Source organism: Galeopterus variegatus, unplaced genomic scaffold (genome assembly GCF_000696425.1).
Source record: "Galeopterus variegatus unplaced genomic scaffold, G_variegatus-3.0.2 Scaffold5051, whole genome shotgun sequence".
Taxonomy (NCBI): domain Eukaryota; kingdom Metazoa; phylum Chordata; class Mammalia; order Dermoptera; family Cynocephalidae; genus Galeopterus; species Galeopterus variegatus.
Window position 1 is genome coordinate 109896 of NW_007731162.1, and position 25968 is coordinate 135863.

Below are 25968 nucleotides of genomic sequence, written 5' to 3' on the forward strand. Positions count from 1 at the left end.
CTCTACCCATACTTGGGAAGCTTTCAGTTATTTAATTGAATAGGTTTTCCATGCCTTTTCCTTTCTTCTCCACTTCCAGAACACCCATGACTCAAATATCTGTATGCTTAAGCTCTCTTAGGTTGTCTGCTAGCTCTCTTAGATTTTCTTCATTTTTAAAAAATTTTTCCTTTTTTTGTCTGCCTGGGTTATTTCGAAAAGACTATTCTTCAAGATCAGAAATTCTTTTTCTTCTACTTGTTCTAGCCTGCTGCTTAAGCTCTCAGTTGTGTTTTTTATTTCATTAGTGAATCTTTCAGTTCCATGAGTTCTGCTACATTCCTTTTTTAAGATATTAATCTCTTTCTAAATTTCCTCCTTCATATCCTGGATTTTTTTCTCGTTTCATTATGTTGTTTGAGTTTTCTCGTATCTCAGTGAGTTTCTTCAAGATTGTTGCTCGGAATTCCTTTTCAGTCTTTCCAAGGGTTTTCTGCTATATAGGGTCTAATATTTGACAAGTACTGGTGTTGTTTTGGTGGTGTCATATTTTCTTGGATTTTTGTATTTCTAGTATCTCTACGTTGATGTCTGGTCATCTGGTAGAGCAACTGCTTCTCCTATTACTCTGGAGAGGGGTTTGAGGAGAGAAACATCCTTCTTTTTTTTCCAGTCTCCACTGGTGACACTCCTTGTGTCAATGTAGTTGAGTGTCTGCAGGCTGCTTGCATGGTGTCTGTGGCTACTGCTGTGGCTTTGAGCCATTTCTGCAGTAGCCATCACTGTGGCAGTGGCTGTGGTGGGCCACCTGCACAGAAGAGGTGTTTTTAGCATGTTCTTTGCCTGCTTCCAGGCAAAGGGGATGCTGCCCTTGGCCCCTGCTTAGGCCCCCTGGGCATGCTCTCTAAACAATTTTTAATAGCAAATTCTCAAAAGAATGAATTACAAAATACTCACATTTATTTCTTTTGCAAGCTAGGTGACAGCAATTTTGCCAATCTACAACTGTTACTAATCCTATCATCATGATATTTACCTGAATCCATAGGAAATCAGGAAAGTCAGGCAAGGTTTGAGATACAGACAGTCTACTGAAGTACCAAAGGTATGAAAAGGTAGTTCACAGAGAAAGAAATTCATTGGCCAACAAATATATAAACAGTTATTCAACTACATGCATAAACAAATGAAAATTAAAACAAGGTAGTAATTTTTACCTATTAAACTAGCAAAAATCGAAAAAGTTGGATAATGCTTCCATCACTGAGTACAGGGGAAAATAAGCAATCTTATACAATAAATCTTAGAAGTGGAAATTGGAACAACCTCTTAACAAGACAATTTTGCAATTTCACAACATTTTAGAAGTGTGTACCTTTTGGCCCTCTTATAAGAAATTAATCTTATGATATACTACTAATATAACTTTACATAAAATGTATGTTTTTCACTGAATCATTGTTTATAATCCCAGAAAACTATAAACAACCTGTTCATCTACAAGGCTACACTATAATCATACAATGCAGTAATTTAAAATAATAAGGGGAATCTCTAAGAACTGATAAAAATAGACATTCAAAATATGTTACGGTGAAAAAAAAAAGCTGCAGATAGCAAAACAAGTATAAATCTGCACTTGAAGTTTTCTACAACTGTAAAATCAAGGCAGGATTATAGGATTGTTGTGAAGATTAAATGACCATGCTGGTGATATGCATAAAGACCTCAGAAAAGCACATGGTAAACACTCAGTAAAAGTCAGAGTAATTCTGTCTGGAAAGACGGACAAGAAACAGACATTTTTACTTTCATCTTATTCAAATTTTTTTTCTATAAACATGTTCTGTCTTATAAATTAAAAATTGTTTTAAATAAACAAATAAAAAAACAAATGCAAGCTTTTACACCCTTCAAGTAATGAACTCTCTCCATTTTTGTTTTTAGTCTTTTCCGCATGCGTCTTTGCTTTAAATTGCCGTTAGATTTTGCATGCCCCAAAAGGGATGAATGATTTGTTTTGTACATAGTAGGTACTCAACAGGTCTAATTTCTTACCAAACTAGGATTCTTGCAGTCCAGAATGGGAAGAAAAATTATTGAACTCCTGTTAGTAAATTAAATATTTTTCAATAAAAATGCACTTAAATGAGTTCCTTTAATATATTTAGCTGAATTATCTTTCATAGCTGAATAACATGAGTACCCTTATTTGATTTTATACTTACAGTTTCCAGGCTCTCTTTTTTCATGTTCAGTGAATCTAGTTGTTGCTGAAGTGTGTCTAATTCCTAAGGAGGAGAAAAAAAACAAATACGAATTACATCAACAGTAACTTGTTTATCAACATTTCAATACACATGTGACAAGGTAAATTTTGTAAACATCTTCAACAAGTATCTTGCATTTTGTTTAGAAATTTATTAACATTTCATTATTTCTAATTTTGCCAATTTCTTTCATTATTCCTAAAAACCTTGCCGTGCACCTTCAAAAAATTTTTATGAGCTTGTTAAAGGTAGCTTTTTACAGTGAATCATTTCTGTGTTCTGAGAACATTAAATATCAGAAGCTTTCAAATTAATGGCACCATTATTTAAAGTTATGTTTTTTAATTTTGATTTTTAACCATGTTTTCATTCCTTTTGCCTAATTTCTTTTAGGGCCAAGGCCTATATTATACACACACACACATACACATATACACACATACACACACATACACAAATATGGTTCACTCTTAGCATAAGATCCTTAAACTGATTACTTATTCAAACCCCTGTACAAGATTAACTACATTTTGGTAGTATTTTGGCACCTCAATAATACTCTTCTTTAATGCTTTATTATCTTATAAATCTTTTCTTTTTTTTTTCCTTTTTGTCTTTTTTCATGTCTGGCAACGGATCGCAACCCTCAGTGTCGCGCCCGTACCGGACCGGGACCGGCAACGGGATCGCAACCCTCAGTGTCGCACCCGCACCTCGCTCAGCCAGTGAGCGGGAACCGGTCTGTATGTGGGATCCAAACCCTCGGCAGGAGCGCCACCGCGCTCCCAAGCGGCGCACTGTAGCAGTGCGCTACCAGGCCAGCCCATAAATCTTTTCTAAAGTAAAGAGCTATACTAAATTGTCAGTGAAGGAATGTCTGAGAAACTAAAACTAAACTAAAATTGGCATTTATGGGGCCTAATTCTTTGCTAACCCTTTAGTTAAGGGCACAAAATGGCACCTTCACGAAGATTCTCAATGTACCCTTCAGCAGGTACCTAAATTGCTTATTTAAAAAACACGATTAATCCGGGAAATGCAAATCAAAATTACACTGAGATACCATCTCACCCCAGTTAGGATGGCTAAAATCCAAAAGACTCTGAACGATAAATGCTGGCAAGGTCACGGAGAAAAAGGAACTCTCATACATTGTTGGTGGGACTGCAAAATGGTGCAGCCTCTGTGGAAAATGGTATGGAGATTCCTCAAACAGCTGCAGATAGATCTACCATATGACCCAGCTATCCCACTGCTGGGAATATATCCAAAGGAATAGAAATCATCAAGTCGAAGGTATACCTGTTCCCCAATGTTCAATGCAGCACTCTTTACAATAGCCAAGAGTTAGAATCAGCCCAAATGTCCATCATCGGATTAGTGGATACGGAAAATGTGGTATATCTACACAATGGAATACTACTCAGCTATAAAAACGAATGAAATACTGCCATTTGCAACAACATGGATGGACCTTGAGAGAATAATATTAAGTGAAACGAGTCAGGCAGAGAAAAAGAAATACCACATGTTCTCACTTATTGGTGGGAGCTAAAAATAAATAAATAAATTCACTCACATACACACACACACAAAAACCGGGGCGGGGGGGGGAAGAAGATATAACAACTACAATTTTTTTTTTCCTTTTTGTCTTTTTTCTTGACCGGCAACGGATTGCAACCCTCAGTGTCGCGCCCGGACCGGACCGGGACCGGCAACGGGATCGCAACCCTCGGTGTTGCGCCCGCACCTCACTCAGCCAGTGAGCGGCTGGTCTGTATGTGGGATCCGAGCCCTCGGCGGGAGCGCCGCCACACTCCCAAGCGGCACACTGTAGCAGTGCGCCACCGGGCCGGCCCAACAACTACAATTTTTTGAAGTTGTTACAACAAGCAAATGGAAAGGACATTCTTGGGTGGGAGGAGGGAGGGAGGTTTCTGTATGGGCCATAATAATCAACTATATTGTATATTGACAAAATAAAAATTTAAAGGAAAAAAAAAACATGATTAAGGGACAATAGTCATTCAAATCAGGGTCATAGCAGGTAAAATGTTTGCTACTTATTAGGCAGGAAGGAAAAGGAAAGAAAGTAAATATAAATATGGCTCTGGTCTATGAGGCTTTTTAACGTTTCTATTAAAAGTCCATAAAAATGCAAGTGTTTTCATGTATCTTTATGACATGCAAAAATGAAGGATGCATAGAACTGAACAAATGATATAGTAAAAGCTAGGTCATCAAGCAGCATAAGAAAATGAGGTTTTCGGGCCGGCCCCGTGGCGCACTTGGGAAAGTGCGATGCTGGGAGCGCAGCGACGCTCCGGCCGCGGGTTCAGATCCTATATAGGGATGGCCAGTGAGCTCACTGGCTGAGCGCAGTGGGGGCAACACCAAGCCAAGGGTTGCGATCCCCTTACCAGTCACGAAAAAAGACAAAAAAAAAAAAGAAAAGAAAAAAAGAAAATGAGGTTTTCTAGATAAGTGTGTCTCAAATTTCAATATCCACATGAATCAGCTGGGAACCTTGTGAAAATGAAGACTCTAATCAATAGGTCTAGTCAAGCTCTCAGGGGATTCTATGAATCTTCAGATCATACGTTTATTATCAAGATTGCTATATACCTGACATATAGTAGTAATTACTATTACCTGCAACAATTTCTCATTTGTGGTTTTCATCTCTATATACTCAAGTTGTTTTTCGGAAGACATATTTTTGATAATGCTATCTGCTGCTTGTTTTTCCTGTCCAATTTCTTCTTCGACACTTCTAATTTGGTTTTCTTTCCTAAAATAAAAAGCATTATTGATGAAAAAATAATAGAATAATTTTACTCAGGTCACTGTCTCAATTTAATAGGGTACTTAAAGAAATAACAACCACAGTGTGTGACTGAAAAGTCCTTATAAGTGTACATAAAAAATTTTATTTGACCTATATATAATTTGATCCCATCAGCACAAACTTATTTTATATCTTTCTCTTCTCCATCCCCAAATTCTTCTATTTCCTTACTGTCCATTTTACTTTATTAAGAAAACACACAGATTATCACAGAAAACCTTGAAGGCCTTTTACATATGAGGATGCACTTATGCTTTGTTATCATACCCTCAAAAGACAAATAAGACAGTTAAGTTTTAAAACAGTAATTTTCAAACATCCTTTAGTTACGGAAGAATTCTTCAATCAACTGAAATCATGTATGGAGGTCTGCCATATAAATCATATAAAGCAATACAACTCTGACTGAACTGGAGAATATGAAGAACTGTAGTGTGATTTAATTTTTTTTAAAAAATCATAGCTTTAGATTAAGAATACGCTTTGCTTAAATTTTCTTTTACCTACTACTTTAAATAGTTATTTCACAAATTACTGCTATATTTTAGCATTGTAAAATAATAAGCTAATTTCTCTAAAAACATAACTGAAACATTACAAATATAAAAGTAATAACTGTGAAATTATTGGAAGCAATAACCATCTTTAGCATATAATTACAAGAAATGCCAACAATGTCCTACTTATTTCCTATGCAAGGTCAATTATTGATAGGATAAAAATTCTGAAAAAATAATAGATGAGATGCCACTTATGTAAATCCTTCAAAATTTACATATAAAAATCTTTACTGAACATAAATTTTCAGTCTCAAGGCCATAAATATCTATTTTGGGTTTCAAAATCTGATTAATCTACCAGTATTTATTCTAATTCACTCCTAGATATCAATTTCTACTGTTTTCACAATCACCAGCTAAGCCCTATTGAGCTATATATCCCCTCCACACTCAAATCCTACTACTATAATAAATAACCTAAACTCAGAAATTTACCTGCAAACATCTCATAATAACCAAATTAAAGATGAACATAATGTAACGGACAACCTGGAATTTCAATTTATTTTGGTCTCATTGTTGGACAGGGAGTGACACCTTCTCGTTGAACCTCAATTACTACTGTATAACCAGTGTGTTTGCTGATGCTACAATTTATATGGGTATATGGGTTCACCGAACTTTCAAGAAGAGAATATCACCTATTTCAATCTCTTTATTTCATAGATTAAGGATACTGAAGACCAGAGGAGTTCATCTTTTGGAATTAATTCATAGTAAATTCTATGATTATTCACTACCAACAATGTTTCTTCCTGCTGTATCTATTGTAGTTAAACTGAAACTAATGACATACAGTATTCCATTTTACAGAAGGGAAATTATAGCACAAGGAAGGTAACTCGTTTTCTGAAGATCATATAATGGCCAAGTGTCAGGTCTTTTGATGTTTTTGCACTTTGCTCCTATTATAACTTGGCAATAAAGCCACCAACGGCATCATAAAAATGAGTAAACAAAGTTGAAACTCAAAGGAATATAAAACTTCATAATATCTTTTCAATTTGAATAATTCTAAACACAAAATACCTTTAGGACTAACACAAAATACATTGGCAACAATATATCTTTCAAAAGCATGCACTCTCAATATTATACACTTTAAATCACAAGATAAAATTGTTAATATTTTAATGAATTTTTCAAGAGTAATTCGGAAACACAAAGGTTAAGCAGACTGCGTTGTTACACTAAAATAGTCAAAGATGACTTTAAGAAATCATTCTTCTAGTGAATCTTTTGCTAAGGAAGTCTACTTTTTTTTTTCTTTTAATCACCTGTTCACTGGGTACAAAGGTTAAAACAAAGTGAAATGCAACCACATGACATACTTTTTTTTAATGGTGTAGAAGAAAGAATAAATTCCTTTAGCAGAGCAGTCTCAGAAACAAAAGAAAAAAAGGTAAGATCCTATATGTTTATAGGCTTGGTAGTGGTTGTTGAATTTTTGTAAAAAAGCAAATCATATTTAAGTTTATTAAGTCTGTACAACAATCTTTGCCTTTAATAAGTGATGAAAGAGTGGAAAATATGATTATATTTTTACATGGTCTACCCCAGAAATAAATATAGCTGGGACATGGCCAAAGAATCTTTCCCAAATAAAGTTATAGTGTAATACAAAGTAATTGTTTTTTGAAAAAAAGATTTCATCTTGCCAATCAAATTTATAAAACCTTTTTATTTTAAAATATGTTAATAACAGAACATTTTGAAATGACATTAATCTAAAACAGATTTGCAAGATGAAAAAAGACTGGGCACTAGTCGATAACTGCTGAAGCTGGGTGATAACTACCTTCCTGTACTTAGGTTTTTTTCCTTGAAATCTTCTATTACAAAAAGTTTTTAAATTTGCAACAACAAAAATCTATAAGATAGTTAAGTACAGGAATGAAGTTAATTGTGAATCATTAACATCACAAATACACTGAATTCTGGCATAAATATCTAAAATACTTAATGATAAAATTACATATAGATTTTATTTAACAAAACCCAAATAATTACAGCACCTTTTTGTTTCATAGCATATAATAATCATAGAAAGTAAATAACCAAAAACTCCTAAGAAACTTATACTCAAAACTCCACTAAGAACATAGTTCCTTTTTCAATATCTATCATTTCCTTTAGTGTAAAGCTTTTTTTTCCCTGTAATATAGTTTGTAGGTTATGTAAAAAGACAATTTTGTGAAATAACTAAAAAAAACCTGATATTCCTTTTGTTCTCTATATTTTATTAGTTCCTAAGTAATCATCATATTGAAACTCAAATATTATTTCAAAATATGTAAATTTCAAAGTGAGAAAAGATTTCATAAGGAGAAAAAGGCAACGATAATGTCTTCTTTTAAATCATCTTTTTGAATAGGGTAAACTGACTCCTGGACAATTTCTGCATAATCTACTGGCTAGTTATTCTGCAACCTGATTTAAGACAGCCAATAATCCAGCAAATGTTTTTGTCTAGGGATTTATTCATTGTTATGATGGTAAACATTCACCCCCTCTCTTAATCTTTCCCCTCTCAAAAGACAAATACTTCAAAAAGTTCATGGAAACGTGGAATTAAAAGATAATATTAATCTTTTCATGAACTTTTTAAAGACCTCTCCTATGTGAAAATCCCCATGGATGGTATGGATCAATCAATGTATTTCGTAGCTCTAGACATAATGCTTTTGATTTGTTGAATCCTTTTCTTGTACAGAATCTACGTTGAACCAAGCATATACTGCTTCTAACTCTAAAATTTATCTGGTATAAAGAAAAAAAAAGATTCCTTTTCTAATCCTTATAATTTAATTTTCTTTAGCACACTGGAGAAAACAATTATTAGTATTCAACAGATGATACAGATAATAAAAATAATAAATACAACCACCCTTTGTCTCCACTTCCGCATGGGTTCAAAGTCCTACCTTGTCTCCATTATCTTCCTCAACTGCTTCTATTTCACATCAACTCTTTACTTAGATCCAGTTAATTTTCTTTGTAGCCTATTTGCTTTCTTTAACCATCCCTATCTTATTTTTCTGAAAAAATAGCACTTCTCCCTTACTTACCTCTCCTAACTCACCTCTGCATCCCACCAGAGACATCAGTAAGAACTTGATCACGCCACTGAGAAATACTGAAACAAGTCCCTGAAGAGGCTGCACACCTATTCCTAGAGATCATTAAACACAGGTAAACTAATTTTTGTAAATGATTTAGGCATCCCCTTTCTATGGGTAGTGGTCTGGAATAAGCGATAGCTTGAACTCATTTCTAGCTCTAAAAGTGATTCTTTTAGATGTAAATCCAAGTTGTATAAAATCTAGGAGGCAGAGTAGCTTTTTCTAACAAATTTGATTTAACCGTGGAAAGAGAGAAAGTAAAAGGGGAATAAACATAAACAGATCAACAAATTGAAGACAATGAGGAAGCTGACTAGAACAGACCAGCACTGAAATAATAAATTCCTCATTCCTAACGAGGCAACAACTTTAGTAACCTGAAAGGAATCTTGCTCATGGAGATTAGCTTTTCTACTTCCTGCTCTAATGGAATAAACTTTCCTTAAAAGATCATAAGTAACTAATTGCAAGAAATATTGTAAGAATGGTCAGAAGACTACATTTTAGAAGACCCCTAAAGATGACAGGATATATTCATATCCTTTCCAACAATAATTTGTTTGCAGAAGGATATCTAATGTTGACTTTAAGAAAACAGAGTAAAGAAGAAAAAATATTAATGTCATAAATAAAATGATTACAGGGAAAGTACCTATTTAGCAATAAATGGCAATTTCCAGGTAAAGATGGCATGTTGAATGCACCCACTAACGTTGACACCTGTCTGAAACCCAACAAAAATCAAAGTAAAAGGTAAAAGGGGCATAAATTCACAAGAACAAAGAGAATGAAAGAAGGGGCAATAGAAATAAAATCTAGAAACCAGAAAGTTTATGGCTGAAGAGAAACTGACTGGGAAAGCAAAACTTTACCAAGCTAACAATAGGAAAAGCTAAAAAGGCACATGAATTGTACTTCAGAAACTCTGAACAATCCAGAAGTTGGCAGTGCCAGGTATTCTGGAAGTAGAGGAGGAGGTGCTAATTTCTTTTTCCACATCTGCCCAGCCAGATAATATTTCTCCCCTACATGAGCAGAAGATTAGAGGATTTTTTTTTTCTCAGAGGAGAATAAAACAAGGTGAATTTGGGTACTGGGCACAAGGCACTGTTGAGATTAATTTGAGATAAAGTTTACATACTAAATATTGACATAAACCCACCTTTTTCACCATTCAGCTCTCAAAATGCTGGCCACCAGACCATATCTGTTCAGGCAGTAGATTAGAAGTCATTTTGTGAAATCCAACTAGATCAAATTTAAAGATCTAAAGATAATGATATTTAAGGATTCCCCAAGAAAACAGTCTAGCAAGTTCAGTCTACATAAGGTCTAGAGTCACTACGACCCACACAAAGGCAGTTTCTAATCAGCTTTTTAATTCCCCACCCATATATAAGCCCCAAACAAAATATTAACAGACTTATGAAGAAAAAGGCACTGTCCAAAATAAACTTAAAAAGTACAACCTGAGGATACAGATGCTATTCCGGAAAAAAGAAAACAATAAAATACACAAGAAACAAGAAAAGATAATATATTCATGCAATAAGATACTACTAAAGAAAATATGCAGAGAACAAAAAGAGCTCTTAGAATTAAAAAGATGAGAAAAAGAAAACTTTAATAGAGGAGTCTGAAGATAAAGTTAAGGATGTCTCCCAGAAAGCAGAGCAAAACACAGGGAGATGAAATGTAGGAGATTAAAAATAAAAAATTATAACATCGTTCCAGGAATTCCACCACACAATTAAGGCAGTTTTAGAAAGAAAAGTGAGATTTTTTTTTAAAAAATGGAGAAAGTCACTTATTGGTGGGAGATAAAAATAAATAAATAAGTTCACACACACACACACACACACACACACACACACACACACACACACACACACACAAAAAAAAAAACCGGTGGGGGGGAGAAGACATAACAATTAGAATTCCTTGAAGTTGACATGACAAGCATACAGAAAGGACATTGTTGGGTGGCAGGGGGGAGAGGGAGGAGGGTGGGAAGTTTCTTAATGGGCCACAATAATCAACCACATTGTATATCGACAAAATAAAATTTTTTTAAAAATTTTAAAAATTAAAATGGAGAAAGAATATCATCACTATCATCAATGAAATAATTCAGAAAATTTCCCAGAACTGAGGGGGACAGCTTTCAGATTGAAATGGCCAACCAAGTACCCAGTTTAAAGGACAAAAATAGACTCTCAGGAACACACAGGATCCTGAAATTTTGGGATATTGATTATAAAAGTTGTTAGGATTAGGAAGAGGCAAGTTATCTAAATGGATAAAGAATTAGAATGACACAGCATCACAGTATCCTTAACAGTAACACTAGGAACCCCAAAACAATGGGGCAATGCCATCGACATTTTGAGGGAAAATTATTTCCTACCTAGAATTCTATTTCTAGCCAAAATATCTTTCAAGGTCTAATAAAATTTCCCTGCTAAGGACCTTCTCAGGAAGGTATTGAGGAAGTTCCATCAAAATAAGGCAATAAACCAAGATAGGGCATTCTATGAAACAGGAACCCAGTAACAAAGGTATAAGGGAACTTCTGTGATGGTCAATAGCTGTATAGAAGACCTGGTGATCAGCTCCTCTAGATTAGAGCATGGCAGCAGGATCTAGGAAAGACTTTTTTAAGCTGGTGAAACAGATTAAATACCTAATATGCATAAAACTGCTGAGAAGTTTGCTAGGAGAGAATTTGGACATAAATTCATGAAAAAACAGAAAACTACATAAAAAAGTACAATTAATTTAGAGGAAAAAAACTGCAGGAAATAGAAAAGTAATCCTATTACATGGCTCAGTCACCAATAACTTTCCTATATTCGTGATAAACAGTGAATATTCATCTAAACAAAACTACAACTAACTATGTTAGGAGATGAAGACACAGGAAATATATATTTGATGTGTAGGAGATAAAGGTAGGGAGTATTTGAAAGAGAGCTGAAGGTTCTCATTTCTCACAGTTATAAGTCAACGGATAGTACTAATAGATAACACCTAAAATTGAAAAATCATGGGGATCAGGGAGGGTTGGGGAGAGATTGGGTGAGGAACCCAGGGAATAACTGCAATCTGAGGTGGTGGGCATGCTGACAGTATTGATCTGACCACCACATCTTGGGCACAGGTGCTGACAGTCAGCTCTGTGCCCCATGAATACATATAACCAATAAAAATTTTAAAAAAATTTTAAAATCAGAATTTGAGAAAGGTGGATGAGAGATACATTTTCAGCTGCTTTATTTCATTGAATTAAACTAAATTCTGAACTAGAAAAAAAAAGAAAAACCAAGAAGTAGCAATATAAACAGATACCGTACTTAAACTGCATATATACATTCTTCTGGACTTTCTTTTGTGCACTTACATATTAAAATTTTTAAATGTACAACCACTTCAATTGCTTTAAAGCTCCTTTCAATAGATCTAGGAACTAATGATACCCTAGAAAAATATTGTCTCTCATTTTCCACAGGGGCTTTCTGGTTTGTTAAGATTAAAGTACAGAGATAGTAAACGGCCATGTACTTGTTCTATGTATTTTAACAAAAAATAGATTTAAAAGGGAAAAAAAGGAGTTGGCCAGTTAGGTCATTTGGGTGAGCATGGTACTGATAACACCAAGATGAGGATTCAGACCCCTGTACAGGTCAGCCGCGCAAAAAAAAAAAAAAAAAAAAAAAGTTCGCCAGGGGGAAGGGGTGGGGAGAGACAGAAATCAAAATGTTCTTAATAATTTTTAAAGTTCTAATCTCCTATTGAGATGAAAATACTCTCTTTTCTGTCAGGTCTATGACATGAAAATCACATGCATCATGATCTTATTTTGGTTCCTCTCCATGCTATTACTATCAGACAAAAGCCAGACTTCTAAAACAGTAAGTTTTTACAATCAAGGTAGTAAAAATGTTTTCAAAGGTCCACTTTCTGTATGTTTAATAAATATCCCAAGGCAACAAAAAAAAGCAAAGAAAATCTGAGCTATCAAAACTAACTCCTAGTTAGCTGTGCATATTCAAAATCTGTGAACTCTGATTCAGATCCTAATTTGACAAAAACAGCCTTCATTTTTTTAAACTGACTTCTTTCAAAGTTGATTAAAAGAGAAATTTGTAAATTTTCACTATAAAATCAGAGATTAGTTTCAAGACGCAAAAACCATAGTCAGAAATGTATGAAACTTTTTAAAAACTCACACGTTTATAAGAGAAATTGTTATTGCTGTTGCATTACTATTATTATTGTGGGGAAATTCCAACTGCAAAAACCACGTCATAAGAACTATTTCTTTTCAATCTACATCCACACAAGGAAAGCACTTCATATTGTGTAGTTCTTTAAATTCAATACATGCCTCCATAAGATAAAACACCAAGCTTTGAGCTATTAACCCCATTGAGCTTTATACTGGGTAACAGTTCTGAATTATTTAATAGCCTTTGGTATAATGTGGGTAATTTGCTGAAAATGATATATTTTTAAATAATTTCCTCATTATAAATGCAATCTTGCACAATGAAATATTAAATAAGTTAACAAAATTATTATTTACCATGTATTTCCACATATATAAATGGGAATATACCAGTACTCTTTCTGTAATGATTATGTAATAACAATTGGATGATACCTGTATAACAAACTAGAATTTCTTTGCTCAATTGTATGTATCAGAATTTCTTTAATCTTTAGTATTCCATCCCAATAAAGAAAGAAAAATATTTCTTCTACCTTTCTCACACTATAACACCAAAATATTAGATAGTAGATTTTTTTTCCAAAATGATTTCCTTCCAATGTCTAAGTGCTTAGATATGAAATTTTTGGGAAATTCTGTTAATATTCTTCCTGATTAATGCATTTGCAATCTTTTTCTTTTTTAGGGTATCATATACAATTTCACTGAGAAGAATTACTCTTTAATTCCAGCAGATATTAATGAAGATGTTCAAGTACTTGACCTCAGTTATAATCAAATTACTCTGAATGTTACAGACATAAGGGCTCTACAGATGTATTTTTTACTCACTGAACTCTATTTGATACAGAACAATGTCATTATCTTACTTAATGACAGTTTTGGTAACCTCTCCAACTTACAAATTTTAAATATCTGTAGAAACTCCATCTATATAATTCAGCGGGATGCATTTGTAGGCTTGAGTAAACTAAAACAGTTGTATCTCTGCCAAAACAAAATATTACAACTGAATGCTGATATATTTGTGCCTCTAAAAAACCTGAAACTTTTGAATCTGCAAGGCAATTTGATAAGCTATTTGGAGGTACCACTACTATTTCATCTGGAATCAATAATTTTATATGGAAATCCATGGAACTGCTCTTGTAGTCTATTCAATTTGCAAAACTGGTTGAACACATCAAATGTGATACTAGGTAAGTTTTCATAATTTAATCAAAACCAAAATGTGATTAACTTTTGGTGTTTTGCCCCAGAAAAACCTCTCATATAATGTTTTAAAGAAAAGGAAACTATTCCTGTTTAAGGGAATCAAGAAGAAACACTAAAAAGTAATTGCTTAATAGATGCTCTCCTTCCCCCACCCCCGGGGGGGAAAAAGAGAAGAAAAAAATGTTTTATATATGTGAGATAATACTATCACTTCATGTTTAAGTTAGCAGAGTCAATACGTGAGACTAATTTTTTTCTTTAAGTCCTTCCTAGAGAGTAGGTGAAAACAGGTGCCCTACTTTAATTGCAAACCATGCTCTACCTGAGCATGGTAACCACAATCTTAATCATAAAATCTTTAACATGGCAAACGTTTTAAACAGTAAACAAATACTGCATTTAAGCTGTATCTATAAAACTTTATAAACAGAAATGTGCATCATTCCCTCATTGTGTTGCTAGGCAAATATGCGTTTCTTATAGTATCTTTAATAATGTCAGATAGATATGTCAAAAAGTTATAGATAAAAATAATCATAAAATGTTAACTATTCTTATTCTCTGTAATAAATCTTTATTCTTTCTGATTTACTAGAAAATGAGAGCATCACCACGTGTAGCTTCCCAGATATGCTGAAGTGCTACAGTATCAAAACAGTACCTTATGAAGCTGAATGCCACTCAAAATTTCCTTCACCTATAACTGAAGATCTTTATATTCATTTTCAGTCCATTAGCAACTGGACATTTAATAACTCTTTGAACAACTTAACAATAAATTCAGGTAATATACTGGTTTAGAATATTAACATTGCTGAAAGCATCACACTAAATAAACTGAGGTAGCTCTCATTATGTTTCTCCATTTTAAATTTCTATAAACAATGTACAAAAAAAAAGATTACTCATCTCAACAACAGACTTGACAAAATACTGGGCTTCCAAACTAAGTTCTGCTAGTTGCCAGCCAAACGTCATTGTGCAAATTATTTAACTTCTCTGAGCCTTCGTTTTAAGTTGTCAAGTCACAAATCTTAATGAGTATAAATCAAAAATGGCCTTAGATGTATGGGTAACAATACCTGCAAAGACAGGTAGTTATTTGGAAAAACGGTATTATTTCACTACACTACAAAATATCTTTAATTTACTGTAGTCTTAATAACTTTTGCCTAAAAAAATATAATGTATGTTCATTTCTAATACCAACATTGGGGAGGATTAAGACATACAATTATGATTATTTTATTTTTGTCAAATTAACAAATTCTTTCTTTCTCTCTCTCGGTATTCCATTTAAGAACACGAATCTCTTGGAAAAAGTTGGGCTTTTCTTATTGGTGTTGTTGTCACCGTACTGATGACTTCACTCCTCATTTTTATTGCTATCAAATGCCCAATATTGTATAATCTTCTGCTTAGTTACAATCATCATCGCCTGGAAGAGCATGAAGCAGAAACCTATGAAGATGGTTTTACTGGAAATCCAAGTTCTCTTTCACATATACCATATACAAACTCCGAAGACACTACAGTAGTATTTGAACAATTACATTCATTTGTAGTAGATGATGATGGGTTTATTGAAGACAAATATATAGATACCCATGAATTATGTGAAGAAAATTAATTTCTTTCAATGTTTGATTTTTTTAAAAAAAGTTATCAGTCCATTCACAGTTTAGGCATGGAGATTCTCTATTTTTTTGGTGGCTGGCTGGTACAGGGATCTGAACCCTTGACCTTGGTGTTACAAGGCTGTGCTCTAACCAACTGAGCTAACTGGTCAGCCTAGGCATGGAGATTTTGATATGTGACATACCAAACTGTAGCTAGTAGACCTTCATATTAATTATAAAATACATAAATATCATATAACTATGTTTTTCTCATTTAATTGAGCAAGCAGGTCCAAATATAGTAACTGACAATCGCTGGAAGCTAAGTTTCATAGTTAGTCTGCAGTGATAGTATTATTCTTAGCAGTATTCAAGAGACCGTACGCACTAGAAAGAAGAAGGCCTAAAATAAATTATTCATTAACTAAAATAAATAGATTCGCATATTAACACAAATATTTGATGTAATATGTATTAAATTATACTAAAGTTCCAATCAGTAAATAATAAAGATTTTAGTCTTAAAATCTTTTACTATCATGGTGGCTTCCAAAGTGGGCATCACAATTATCTATGAATCTTGTTTTTAAAAATACGTATTTCTGCCTCTCTTTGGGAGATTTTTATTCAAACGAGTACGTGCTGGAGCTGAGAAATCTTCAGGCAGTCCACGGACGGCTGTTTGGGATCCATTAGATAGAGCAATGTTTCCCAAATTGTTTTATAGAACACTAATTTCCAGAGACATTCAAAAGTACTTCTGAGAAAAGAAAAAGGTACATGGTCAAATTATTATAGGAAACACTGGGCTTAAACAAAGTGAGACAAGATTCTTTACTATAGGACTTATCTGAGACTTTGCTAAGCTAAACTGCTCTCTGATTATTCAACAGCAAAGTATTCAGAATTTTTCAAACTCACTTGACAACAAAACCCTTTCTTTGATGTACACTTACTAAGAGCTCATAGCACAATAATAGTCTAAAGAACATAGTTTGGAAAACACCATCCTTCATACTGCAGTAGGAAGGGTCTAAAGTAAATTATTTGCCAATTTCTTATAACCAGTTGGCTGCAATCATAATTTTAACAACTTATCAATGCAAACAGTGGCATTAAAAACTGTAGCAAAATCTCAAGTCCTTAAAATGGCATACAATAAAAAAAAACTAGCAAAATCTATAATTTTTACCTTCCATATATAGGAAAATTGTGTATTTACATCTCATTGAAATAAGGATATCTATAAAACACTGAAACATATTTATGGATAAGATAATATGTCTAGAGATTTTCTTCACCATAATACATGGAAAGGAACAGTGGCAAGAGGTATAGATATGAGGTGATGGAGATGGGAGATGGGTACATAAGGGTATAATATGCTCTTTTTTTAATGTATGTTCAAATTTCTCTAAAATAAAACTTTTAAAATGTGTAGTACTTGATTATTTCTTAGAAAAAAGAGACTAAAATAATGTAGATCTATGTCATAATCTGTAGAATAGTCACTTTAAAAGTTGTATCAATAAAAATTCAGTTCAAATGTCTACTCAAGGAAAATAACTTTAGGATGATGGACCCTGTGAAATAGAAGAATTGACTCACTTATAGTACATATTTGCTTGTGTTAATAGAAACATGTTTTCAGTAAAGTATATAAATTTATTATGCCTAATATTTCTTAATATATAATATCAATTATACTTTGTTTTAAATCTCAATTTTAAGAATGAGATCATTACAGGAACATGAGGTATCTTTTTCTAAATAATCTATCATTCTGCCAAACTATCACTTCTTAATTACAAGATGCAAATATTAATACTTGAGAAATGCAGTAAAATGAAATATAATTATAAATGAGCAAAGACTACTACATCTAATATCTTATATTCAAGAGCCTGTTATCAGTGAATATGGGGTATTCAATAAATATTTGCTAAACAAAGAAAAACATAGGTATAACATTATAATTACACATGTTTTTAAAGGACAACTGATTTTCACTAATACCAAACTAGAAAGTGTAAATATCAGAATTGGAAGAGAATTATTATTTCAAGCAGTCATGCGAAACTGAAATAAAGCCAGGTGTCTAAGCATTGTTGCAGTAGAATACTGAGGATATACTTATTATGAATAGTTTTCTCGTAATAAACCAGGTGGTCATAATACACTAAATGGAGGTACTAAAAGAGAAGAGAGTGAAAACAGAAGCTTTTTGCACCTGCCTTTCAGGGCATGACATTTCTTGGTCCCTTTGAATGTGTGGAGTCAAGGTGGATTCTTATGTTACTGAGATGTTGGCTATTTAGTTAACACATGAAATAAATTTATCTTCCTGCTGTTTATAAAAATAACTTTTGTTCTTAATTTAAATTTATGTTTAAAAGGGACAGCTCACATTCAATTAAAAACTATATACAGATATAAAAATTATATACAGATATAGCTTTGAAACTGTTTGGTGAAATCTTCAGGACAAATTACCATATTTAAAAATTTTTTTCCTTGACCAAATAGACCAAGTAGACATAAAAATCTATGACATTCTTAAATTTATAATCTGAAAATTATGTTTTGGATTAAATATCAATAAAACATGTAAATATAATATTTATAAATCTGACCTGGGTATGATATAACTTTCTAGATAAATGATGAAATAAATGAGAAATTAAATGTTCTAAACCCATTAAGGTCTTCAGGGGTGCTATAGTTTATATATTTCTTATTCTTTCAGGTATCTAGGAGAATATGCTGTATGCGGCAAATGATAAATGTTTGCCAAATGGTTTAAAAAGAGGACAATAAAAATAAAATAAAATAAAAAAGGAAACATTTCTAGTAAGAGCATGGTCACCATGAATGGAATTTTTCTGTAAAAGGAAAGTGACTGCCAATATTTTCAGTTTTTAAGAAAGCACTTTACAACAGCATCAAATGATAGGATGGGAGAAAAGAGACTCTTGTTTTTAATCAACAGAAAAATTATATTTAGACTTTAAATGTTTTGTCACTGTATTTTAACATCCTATTTTTCATCAAATACTTACTGTGTATGAACAGGTAACATGAGAGTGTATTTGGTGTTACCAAATTTCAGTAATTTGGGTTAATTAATATCCTTGCTGTTGAGAAGATTAATATTAATAAATTCCTAGGACAGAATATGCTTGTGTGTTCAAGGTCAAGGGTTTGGATCCCTGTACAGGCCAGCTGTGGAAAAAAAACCCAAAAACCCAGACAGACAAAACAAAATAGGTCCTCTTTTATGTTTGTGTTGCTTTAGACAATATTTAATTATGGTCAAAAAGTTGACGAAGAATAATTATGTTAACTACATGACATCTACTTATTATCTTTGTAGACATTACTGCCAATCCCACAGTTCACTTTACTACCAAAGTCAAAGTTAGTTGATATTTAGTCTTCAGACAGATTACGTATAAAGATGCACACATGTATGACATAGATTACTAACATAACTATTAAATATCGATGTTAATGAAATAATGTAAATAGCCTACTGACAAATAATGTGCCTTTCATTATACTGGGACTGAAACATCATACTTAATATAAGTTAACAGCCCAGGTTAAAATCACTAATGGTAGATATAAAGATGTTCTTACCTATCTTAGATATTCAGCTCCTAGAAGCAGAAATCCTATTTACATAATCTATGTAGTAATTTTCTTTGTACAGAATTTAGCTAGTTAAAGGTAAATGAAGATAACATATATATAAACAATAAAATTTGTATTGCAAATATTTAACTTTTTTAAATAAAAAAAGGCAACAGGGAAAAATAAGAAAATTTATAAGAAATGATTCACAAGTTAAACTACCTAATAAAGCTCACTTACGAATCTGATTTTCAAATAGGTTGTACTTACGCTTGTCTTTCAGTAAATATGATATCCATACTTTGTGTTTCTCTATCATTTTGAGCTTTGAGCTGAATAAATAGTGAACACAGAAGTTAGTGAAAAAACAACATTAAACCAAACTCTTTCTTTAAAGGTTGTTCTGGGTATGAACTAAATGAGAGATTATTATAATAATACTAACACCACATGCAAAGTTTAAGAGAAAACATATAGTAATTGTTTCATTTAACAAACACCACCACCAGATAAAAAGAAAGTCTTTTTTACAGGCATTGTAATCTCACACCAAAAATATTCATTGTTCCTTAGTGATCTGTCAAGTAATCCAATGTAAATTTAATTTATATAAACAGCACTTCAAGAATTTATTGGGTGTTCAATAAATATCTGATTAGTATATATGCTGAATTTAGAACCAATACAAGTTTTATTCTTAAATCATTCAGGATTTTACCTACGTATTCCTAGTGACTCTACCTGTGCATACGCAGCCTAGAATTTGGACCTAATTGAAATAACTGACAAAACATACAAAGAAGTTTTTACTTTTTACATCTGGCATTAAAATACAATTTCCAATCTGTGAATTCTCCTGTGTTCTAAGGCTAAGAATAATCTACTAAATTATCATGATTTTAGAACTCCAAATTTAGGAGTCATTATATAAATTCTTTGTTTTAATAGAATAGTCTTTGATCATATAAGTAAATAAGTTATGAGTTATATGTTATTTTTGTCCAAATGTTTATAATAAAAATTTAAAAAGTATTTTATTGTTTTTGGCCAAATAACTAAGAAGACTGAACACAAATTCCCATTTACCAATCAAAAGTCAGTTTTATGTCTGGCATCATATCTATTCATTTTTCTCCCTGTCTTATAAAAATTATGTAAATGTGCTGTTTATCTCCATTGAGTACTGAGCTCCATTTGTGCAAAAATTAAACCAGAAATATTGTAAACTAATATATATACAAGGAAATTAGATGGCACTAACTAATGCTGAGTGTGAGACCAGCTCAAACACAGCCTTGTACAGAGACATTAAAGCACCCACTTGGGAGAGCCAATCAACAGGAAGAAATTTTAAAAGGGCAAGTAAAGGAGCTCAACTTTAATAGTGGTATTTAGGATCAGAGTAATACCCACCGCTAAGGTCCATAAGGTTTTATCAAACTATTTCCAGACACAAAGGCTTTCTTTTGGAGAATATGATTTACATGGATCTATTGCTTATATTTACAAACTTTCTTACCATGTTATAATCATTCATTACTTCTTCCATTTCAGTATTGGTATTAAGTTTATCTACCAGCTAAAAACAAAAATACAAAAAACAAAACGCCATTCTATTAGTCTTGATACATATTCTCTATTATTCATTATATAGGTATTCAATCTTACAAATAATGAGTAGTAATTTAAGTATTAACACTTGTAAGCATTCTATCTTTTAAGATAAAAACAAATATTGAGCTACCTAAATAAGCATAATACTATGCACCTGGCCAATAAGTAAACTACATTTTTAGAGTAGAAAAGTTAGCAGTAATAAATGAACAACTCTTCCTGCGAATCATACTTTGAAGAGCTTTGCCTGCTCTGAAAAGATGACTAAGCTTGGGGAGAGGAGTTTTAATAGATTTACAAATTTACTCTAATAAAAATGCAAAAAGATTTTCTTCATCTTCTAAAAATTAAAAGAAAAAAATCAATAGGACAAGGTACAGACAGAACACTAGTAAGCCTAATTCAAATAGTTAGGCGATGATATTAACAGCTAAAACAGAGTATTTATCTTCGGCCAAACACTATTCTGAGCCTGTTATATGTATTAACTCACTTAATTTTTACAATTACTTATAAAAACTATTTTTCTCATATTTAGAACAGAACATTATTTAGTAAAGAAAATTCCACTGAATACTGCTCTACAAAATGTTTGTTATGGACTGTGTAGTCAAGCAAATTTAAGAATTATAATATACTATCAGCAAAATTTTATTGATACGTACAATGTAACAATATCAAGTAGATTTATCATAATTTGCCTAGTCATCATGGTAGAATGGTTCTTGTTTCTTGTAATACTATTCCTTAATAGAAGTAAAGAGATAAAAGTTTGTCTCTTTCATGAAATACAGATGCCACTGCTGCCTAATGCCCCAAGGAGCTAGAAGGAAGAAAAGTCTGACACTACAAATTTTCATGGGGTCAAGATCACCCCAAGGATTGAGGCAGTTATCAACACTGCCGGGGGGATTATTTCTTCGGGAAATCCACATTAGAAAGCATCCTTGGGGAACTATGGTTATGTTACAGAATGCACACATTTTATTTTGAATAAAACATATGGATGGAAATAATCTGTGTGCTAAATAATTAAATTTTTAAAATTTCTTGATAACAACACTCCACAGAAAGGTAAAATATGCTTTTAAAGCAATGCCATTGTTAGCACCAATGATATTTAGCAATATATATATTTTTTGGCAGCTGGCAGGTATGGGAATCTGAACCCTTGACCTTGTTATTATCAGCACCATCCTCTAATGAGTGACCTAACCAGCCAGTCCAATTTTAGCTACTTTTAAAATTATTATTTAATTATTATTTCAATATTGTTAGGGAAAAAAGCATGTGTGTGTTTGTGTATTTGAAAGTAAATGTATTTTTAAAAAAATATCGGAAGAATACATATTAATCAGTTAGGTCAAGTTATTTCCAGGGAGGGAAATGAGGGAGAAAAGAAAGAACACTTTATTCTCTACATTTTTTATGGCTTTAATCTTTCGCAATAAGTACGTATTCATGTATTATACGTTATTTAAAATAATATACATTTAAAATGGTAAAAGCAGTGGAAATATTCAAAGGAAATTCTCTCAGAAAAGAGCAAATACCATGTTGTAGTCTGCTAGTTGTCCTTGAAACTCTTTGATTTCAATGGCTAACGTCTCAGCCCTGCAAATAAAAAGTTGCTCAAAAATAAGCAGATGAACATTACAAACATGGATAAATGCAAATTAAGGATTATGAGTACAGGCCCGAGCCCGTGGCGCACTCGGGAGAGTGCAGCGCTGGGAGTGCAGCAGCGCTCCCGCCGCGGGTTCGGATCCTATATAGGGATGACGGTGTGCTCACAGCGCTCACTGGCTGAGCGCGGTGCAGCTGGTCTCAAAAAGGACAAAAAAACAAAACAAAAAAAAGGATTATGAATACAAAATAATTAATGAGTACTGAATACTCATTCAGTAGTCTGAGTACATAATAAAAAAGATCTTACACATTTTTTTTTTTTTTTTGTCTTTTTGTGAGATCGGCCGCACCGCGCTCAGCCAGTGAGCGCACTGGCCATGCCTATATAGGATTCGAACCCTCAGCGGCGCTCCCAACGCTGCACTCTCCCGAGTGCGCCACGGGCTCGGCCCAAGATCTTACACATTTTAACTGTAAAATTACTCACCTCTTTTCGTATGATAAATACACAGAATTCTCTTGATTGTACATTTCTATTTCTTTCTGAAGTTTATTAATTTCAGTTGTAAGTTCACTTATTTTACTTCTATTTGAAAAGAAATAAGAAAGTCAGCAATATTTTTAATCCAGAAAAGATTCTTTCTTTCTTTTTTTTTTTTTTTTTTTGTCTTTTTTTTTTTTTCATGTCCGGCAACGGATAGCAACCCTCAGTGTCACGCCCGTACCGGACCGGGACCGGCAACAGGATCGCAAACCTCAGTGCTGCGCCTGCACCTCGCTCAGCCAGTGAGCGGGAACTGGTCTGTATGTGGGATCCGAACCCTCGGCAGGAGCGCCGCCGCACTCCCAAGTGGCGCACTGTAGCAGTGCGCCACCGGGCCGGTCCCAGAAAAGATTCTTTCTGGTTAAACAAAATTTAAACTTTTCATAAACGTGTAACAATAATATAAATGGTTTTGTGAAATTCACTAAAAAAAGTTTAAGTGGCTTATTGGATTAAGAATGAAGTGTATCTCATCCTATTCCACTTAAGTCATGGGAAAGTGACACAGATTCTCTAATCACTGAGAGATGAAATAGGATCAGAATGGAAGCCTAGTCAAGGTAGTACAATCCACAAATAGATGTAGATGTCTTACTGTCATTCTCATAGCTCCTGCTACCATCTAGAACATGGTTTCTCAACAGTGGCAATGATAATATTTGAAGTCAGTGAATAATACTTTGGGGGTGGGGGGGCTATCTTGCACACTGCAGAATATTTAGCAAGTCTGGATGCCAGCAGCACCTTCCCCAACCCCAGCTGTGACAACCAGAAATGTGTGTAGAAATTGCCAAATGTTCCCCAAGGGGCAAAATCACCACCAGTTGAGAGTCACTGCTCTAGAGCCAAACGATTATAAAAATAGCTAGAACTATTCCTTGACGCAGAAGCAAAATTCCTGGAGAAGATAGGCAATCAGGAATAGCTCTATTTCTTTTCCTTCTTTCAATATCAGAGATACTATACAACTGATGGTCTTACTATCTTTCTTACTGACTTAGCTTTGAGGACAGATTGGCAAAACCTATACTTTTCTTTATTGCCTTCTATGAGTTTGAGAATCACAAGTATTCAGGTAATTGAGAAACAAAAGAATCAATAAGAGCTAAGAAAGAAAACAGGGCTTTTAGGGCATGATCAAAGGGTAGATTAAAGGAAAAGGAAATAAGAGACAAAGAAGATACAAATGATGAGCCAAAAAGAAAACAAAATAAAATAGAAAAATGGAGATGGTACAGTAGGACATCTAAGCAGAAAAAAAGGTAAGAAGAGAATGAAAAAAAAGTTTTCATTTAGAGCTGTATACTTACAAACACATAAAAAAACTTATGAATTAATTAAAATTAAGCCATATCTGTAGTAACTGACCGAATATATACTCATGCACTGATTCATGTATCATAAATAATTGTATACACTTTTCCATTCTTAGTAGATGTAATTGGTAACATTTTAATAATATGAATAATATGTTTCACAATAAGTACTGAAAAAAGCATGAAAGATTACTCTTATCATTAGATGAAAAAACTTTAAATATCCTGTAGTTTGAATGTCTGTATCCCCTCCAAATTCATGTTGAAACTTAATCCTCTATGCAACAGTATTAAGAGGTGGGGCCTTTAGAAGGTGATTAGGTCATGAGGGTTCTGCCCTGATAGATGGGATTCATGCCTTAAAAAAGGGCTGGAGGGAACTAGCTAGGCCCTTTTTTGCCCTTCTGTTCTTCCACCATGTGAGGACAGCTAAACTGCACCGTCTATGAGGAAAAGACCCTCACTAGACCTACTGGTACCTTTGTCTTGGACTTCCCAGCCTCAAGAACTGTGAGAAACAAATTTCTATTACTTATAAATTATCCAGTCTTGGGTGTTTTGTTATAGCAGTGTAAATAGACTGAGACAGAATATATATAGTGCTCAACATGCAAATACATAAAATTAAAAATCTCAGCCTAATTGCACTATCACATCTATTTTACAGTATAGGCAAATTAACCAGAAGCAATGTTAGAATACGAAATAATTCTTAGAAATCAACAGACACCTACTTATCTTAATAAGTATCACAGCTAAAACTCCACAATCATGCATAGAAAAGACATGTTTATTTAACATACCTAAGAAGCCCAAGATAATAAGATTTGTCTAAAATTTGCCTCTGGGGACCTAAAAAAAAATTTTTTTAAGTGTTAGTGTTCAGTTTTGAAATGCTACCAAAATAGCAAATTCAAAGCACAACCTGAATTACATTCCACAATATTCAAGACAGTCCTCATAAATACCCCAACAAATCAAGAAGAATCACTGAAATGGAAAAGAGAACTAATATCTTAGAATTATGACATAAGGGAAGTTTGAATTAAGACCAGAAAGACGGAATTAGAGTTGGGGCTGTTAAAATAGCAGACTCTACGGGACGGGCTGACTTAACAGAAACTTGGACTAAAGGAATCTAGAAAAGAGCTGCGCAAAAAAACTTTCTGCAATGATGGAAATATTCTATGTTAACACTGTCCAATTAAGTGGACAGTAGGACTTTGAACGCTTGAAATTTGGATGATGCTACCAGGGAACTGGATTTTTATTTTACTTAATTTTAATTAATTTAAATTTAAGTAGCTATACGTGATCATTGGCTATCATATTGGACAGTGCAGATATTGCTCGATATGAGCAGGAGACTGATTTTTCATAATCCT

At 33.3% G+C, this 25968-nt stretch overlaps 2 protein-coding genes across 2 annotated transcripts in view; one reads left to right on the plus strand and one right to left on the minus strand.

The window, feature by feature from the left end:
* The window catches only part of IFT74 (intraflagellar transport 74), an 88170-nt gene that overhangs the window by 46057 nt on the left and 16145 nt on the right, over positions 1-25968 (minus strand). The window contains exons 4-10 of the mRNA XM_008588814.1: positions 25387-25435; positions 23211-23309; positions 22648-22708; positions 21000-21059; positions 19751-19812; positions 4905-5043; positions 2208-2270 (exon numbers count right to left, since the gene is read on the minus strand). Coding sequence (XP_008587036.1) covers positions 2208-2270; positions 4905-5043; positions 19751-19812; positions 21000-21059; positions 22648-22708; positions 23211-23309; positions 25387-25435 — 533 coding nt within the window. The remainder of the gene's footprint in view (positions 1-2207; positions 2271-4904; positions 5044-19750; positions 19813-20999; positions 21060-22647; positions 22709-23210; positions 23310-25386; positions 25436-25968) is intronic.
* LRRC19 (leucine rich repeat containing 19) lies at positions 8777-17287 on the plus strand. The gene is made up of 5 exons (XM_008588812.1): positions 8777-8852; positions 12604-12693; positions 13699-14212; positions 14824-15012; positions 15530-17287. Exons 2-5 carry the CDS (start codon positions 12613-12615, stop codon positions 15856-15858), a joined length of 1113 nt encoding a protein of 370 aa, XP_008587034.1. The 5' UTR covers positions 8777-8852; positions 12604-12612; the 3' UTR covers positions 15859-17287.

Bases quoted from the DNA above. Each gene is read 5' to 3' on its own strand.
- LRRC19 (XM_008588812.1), top strand. From the start codon at position 12,613: ATGAAAATCACATGCATCATGATCTTATTTTGGTTCCTCTCCATGCTA. The intron at 14,213-14,823 runs GTAAGTTTTCAT...CTGATTTACTAG, and splicing joins CACATCAAATGTGATACTAG to AAAATGAGAGCATCACCACG. The intron at 15,013-15,529 runs GTAATATACTGG...ATTCCATTTAAG, and splicing joins CAACTTAACAATAAATTCAG to AACACGAATCTCTTGGAAAA.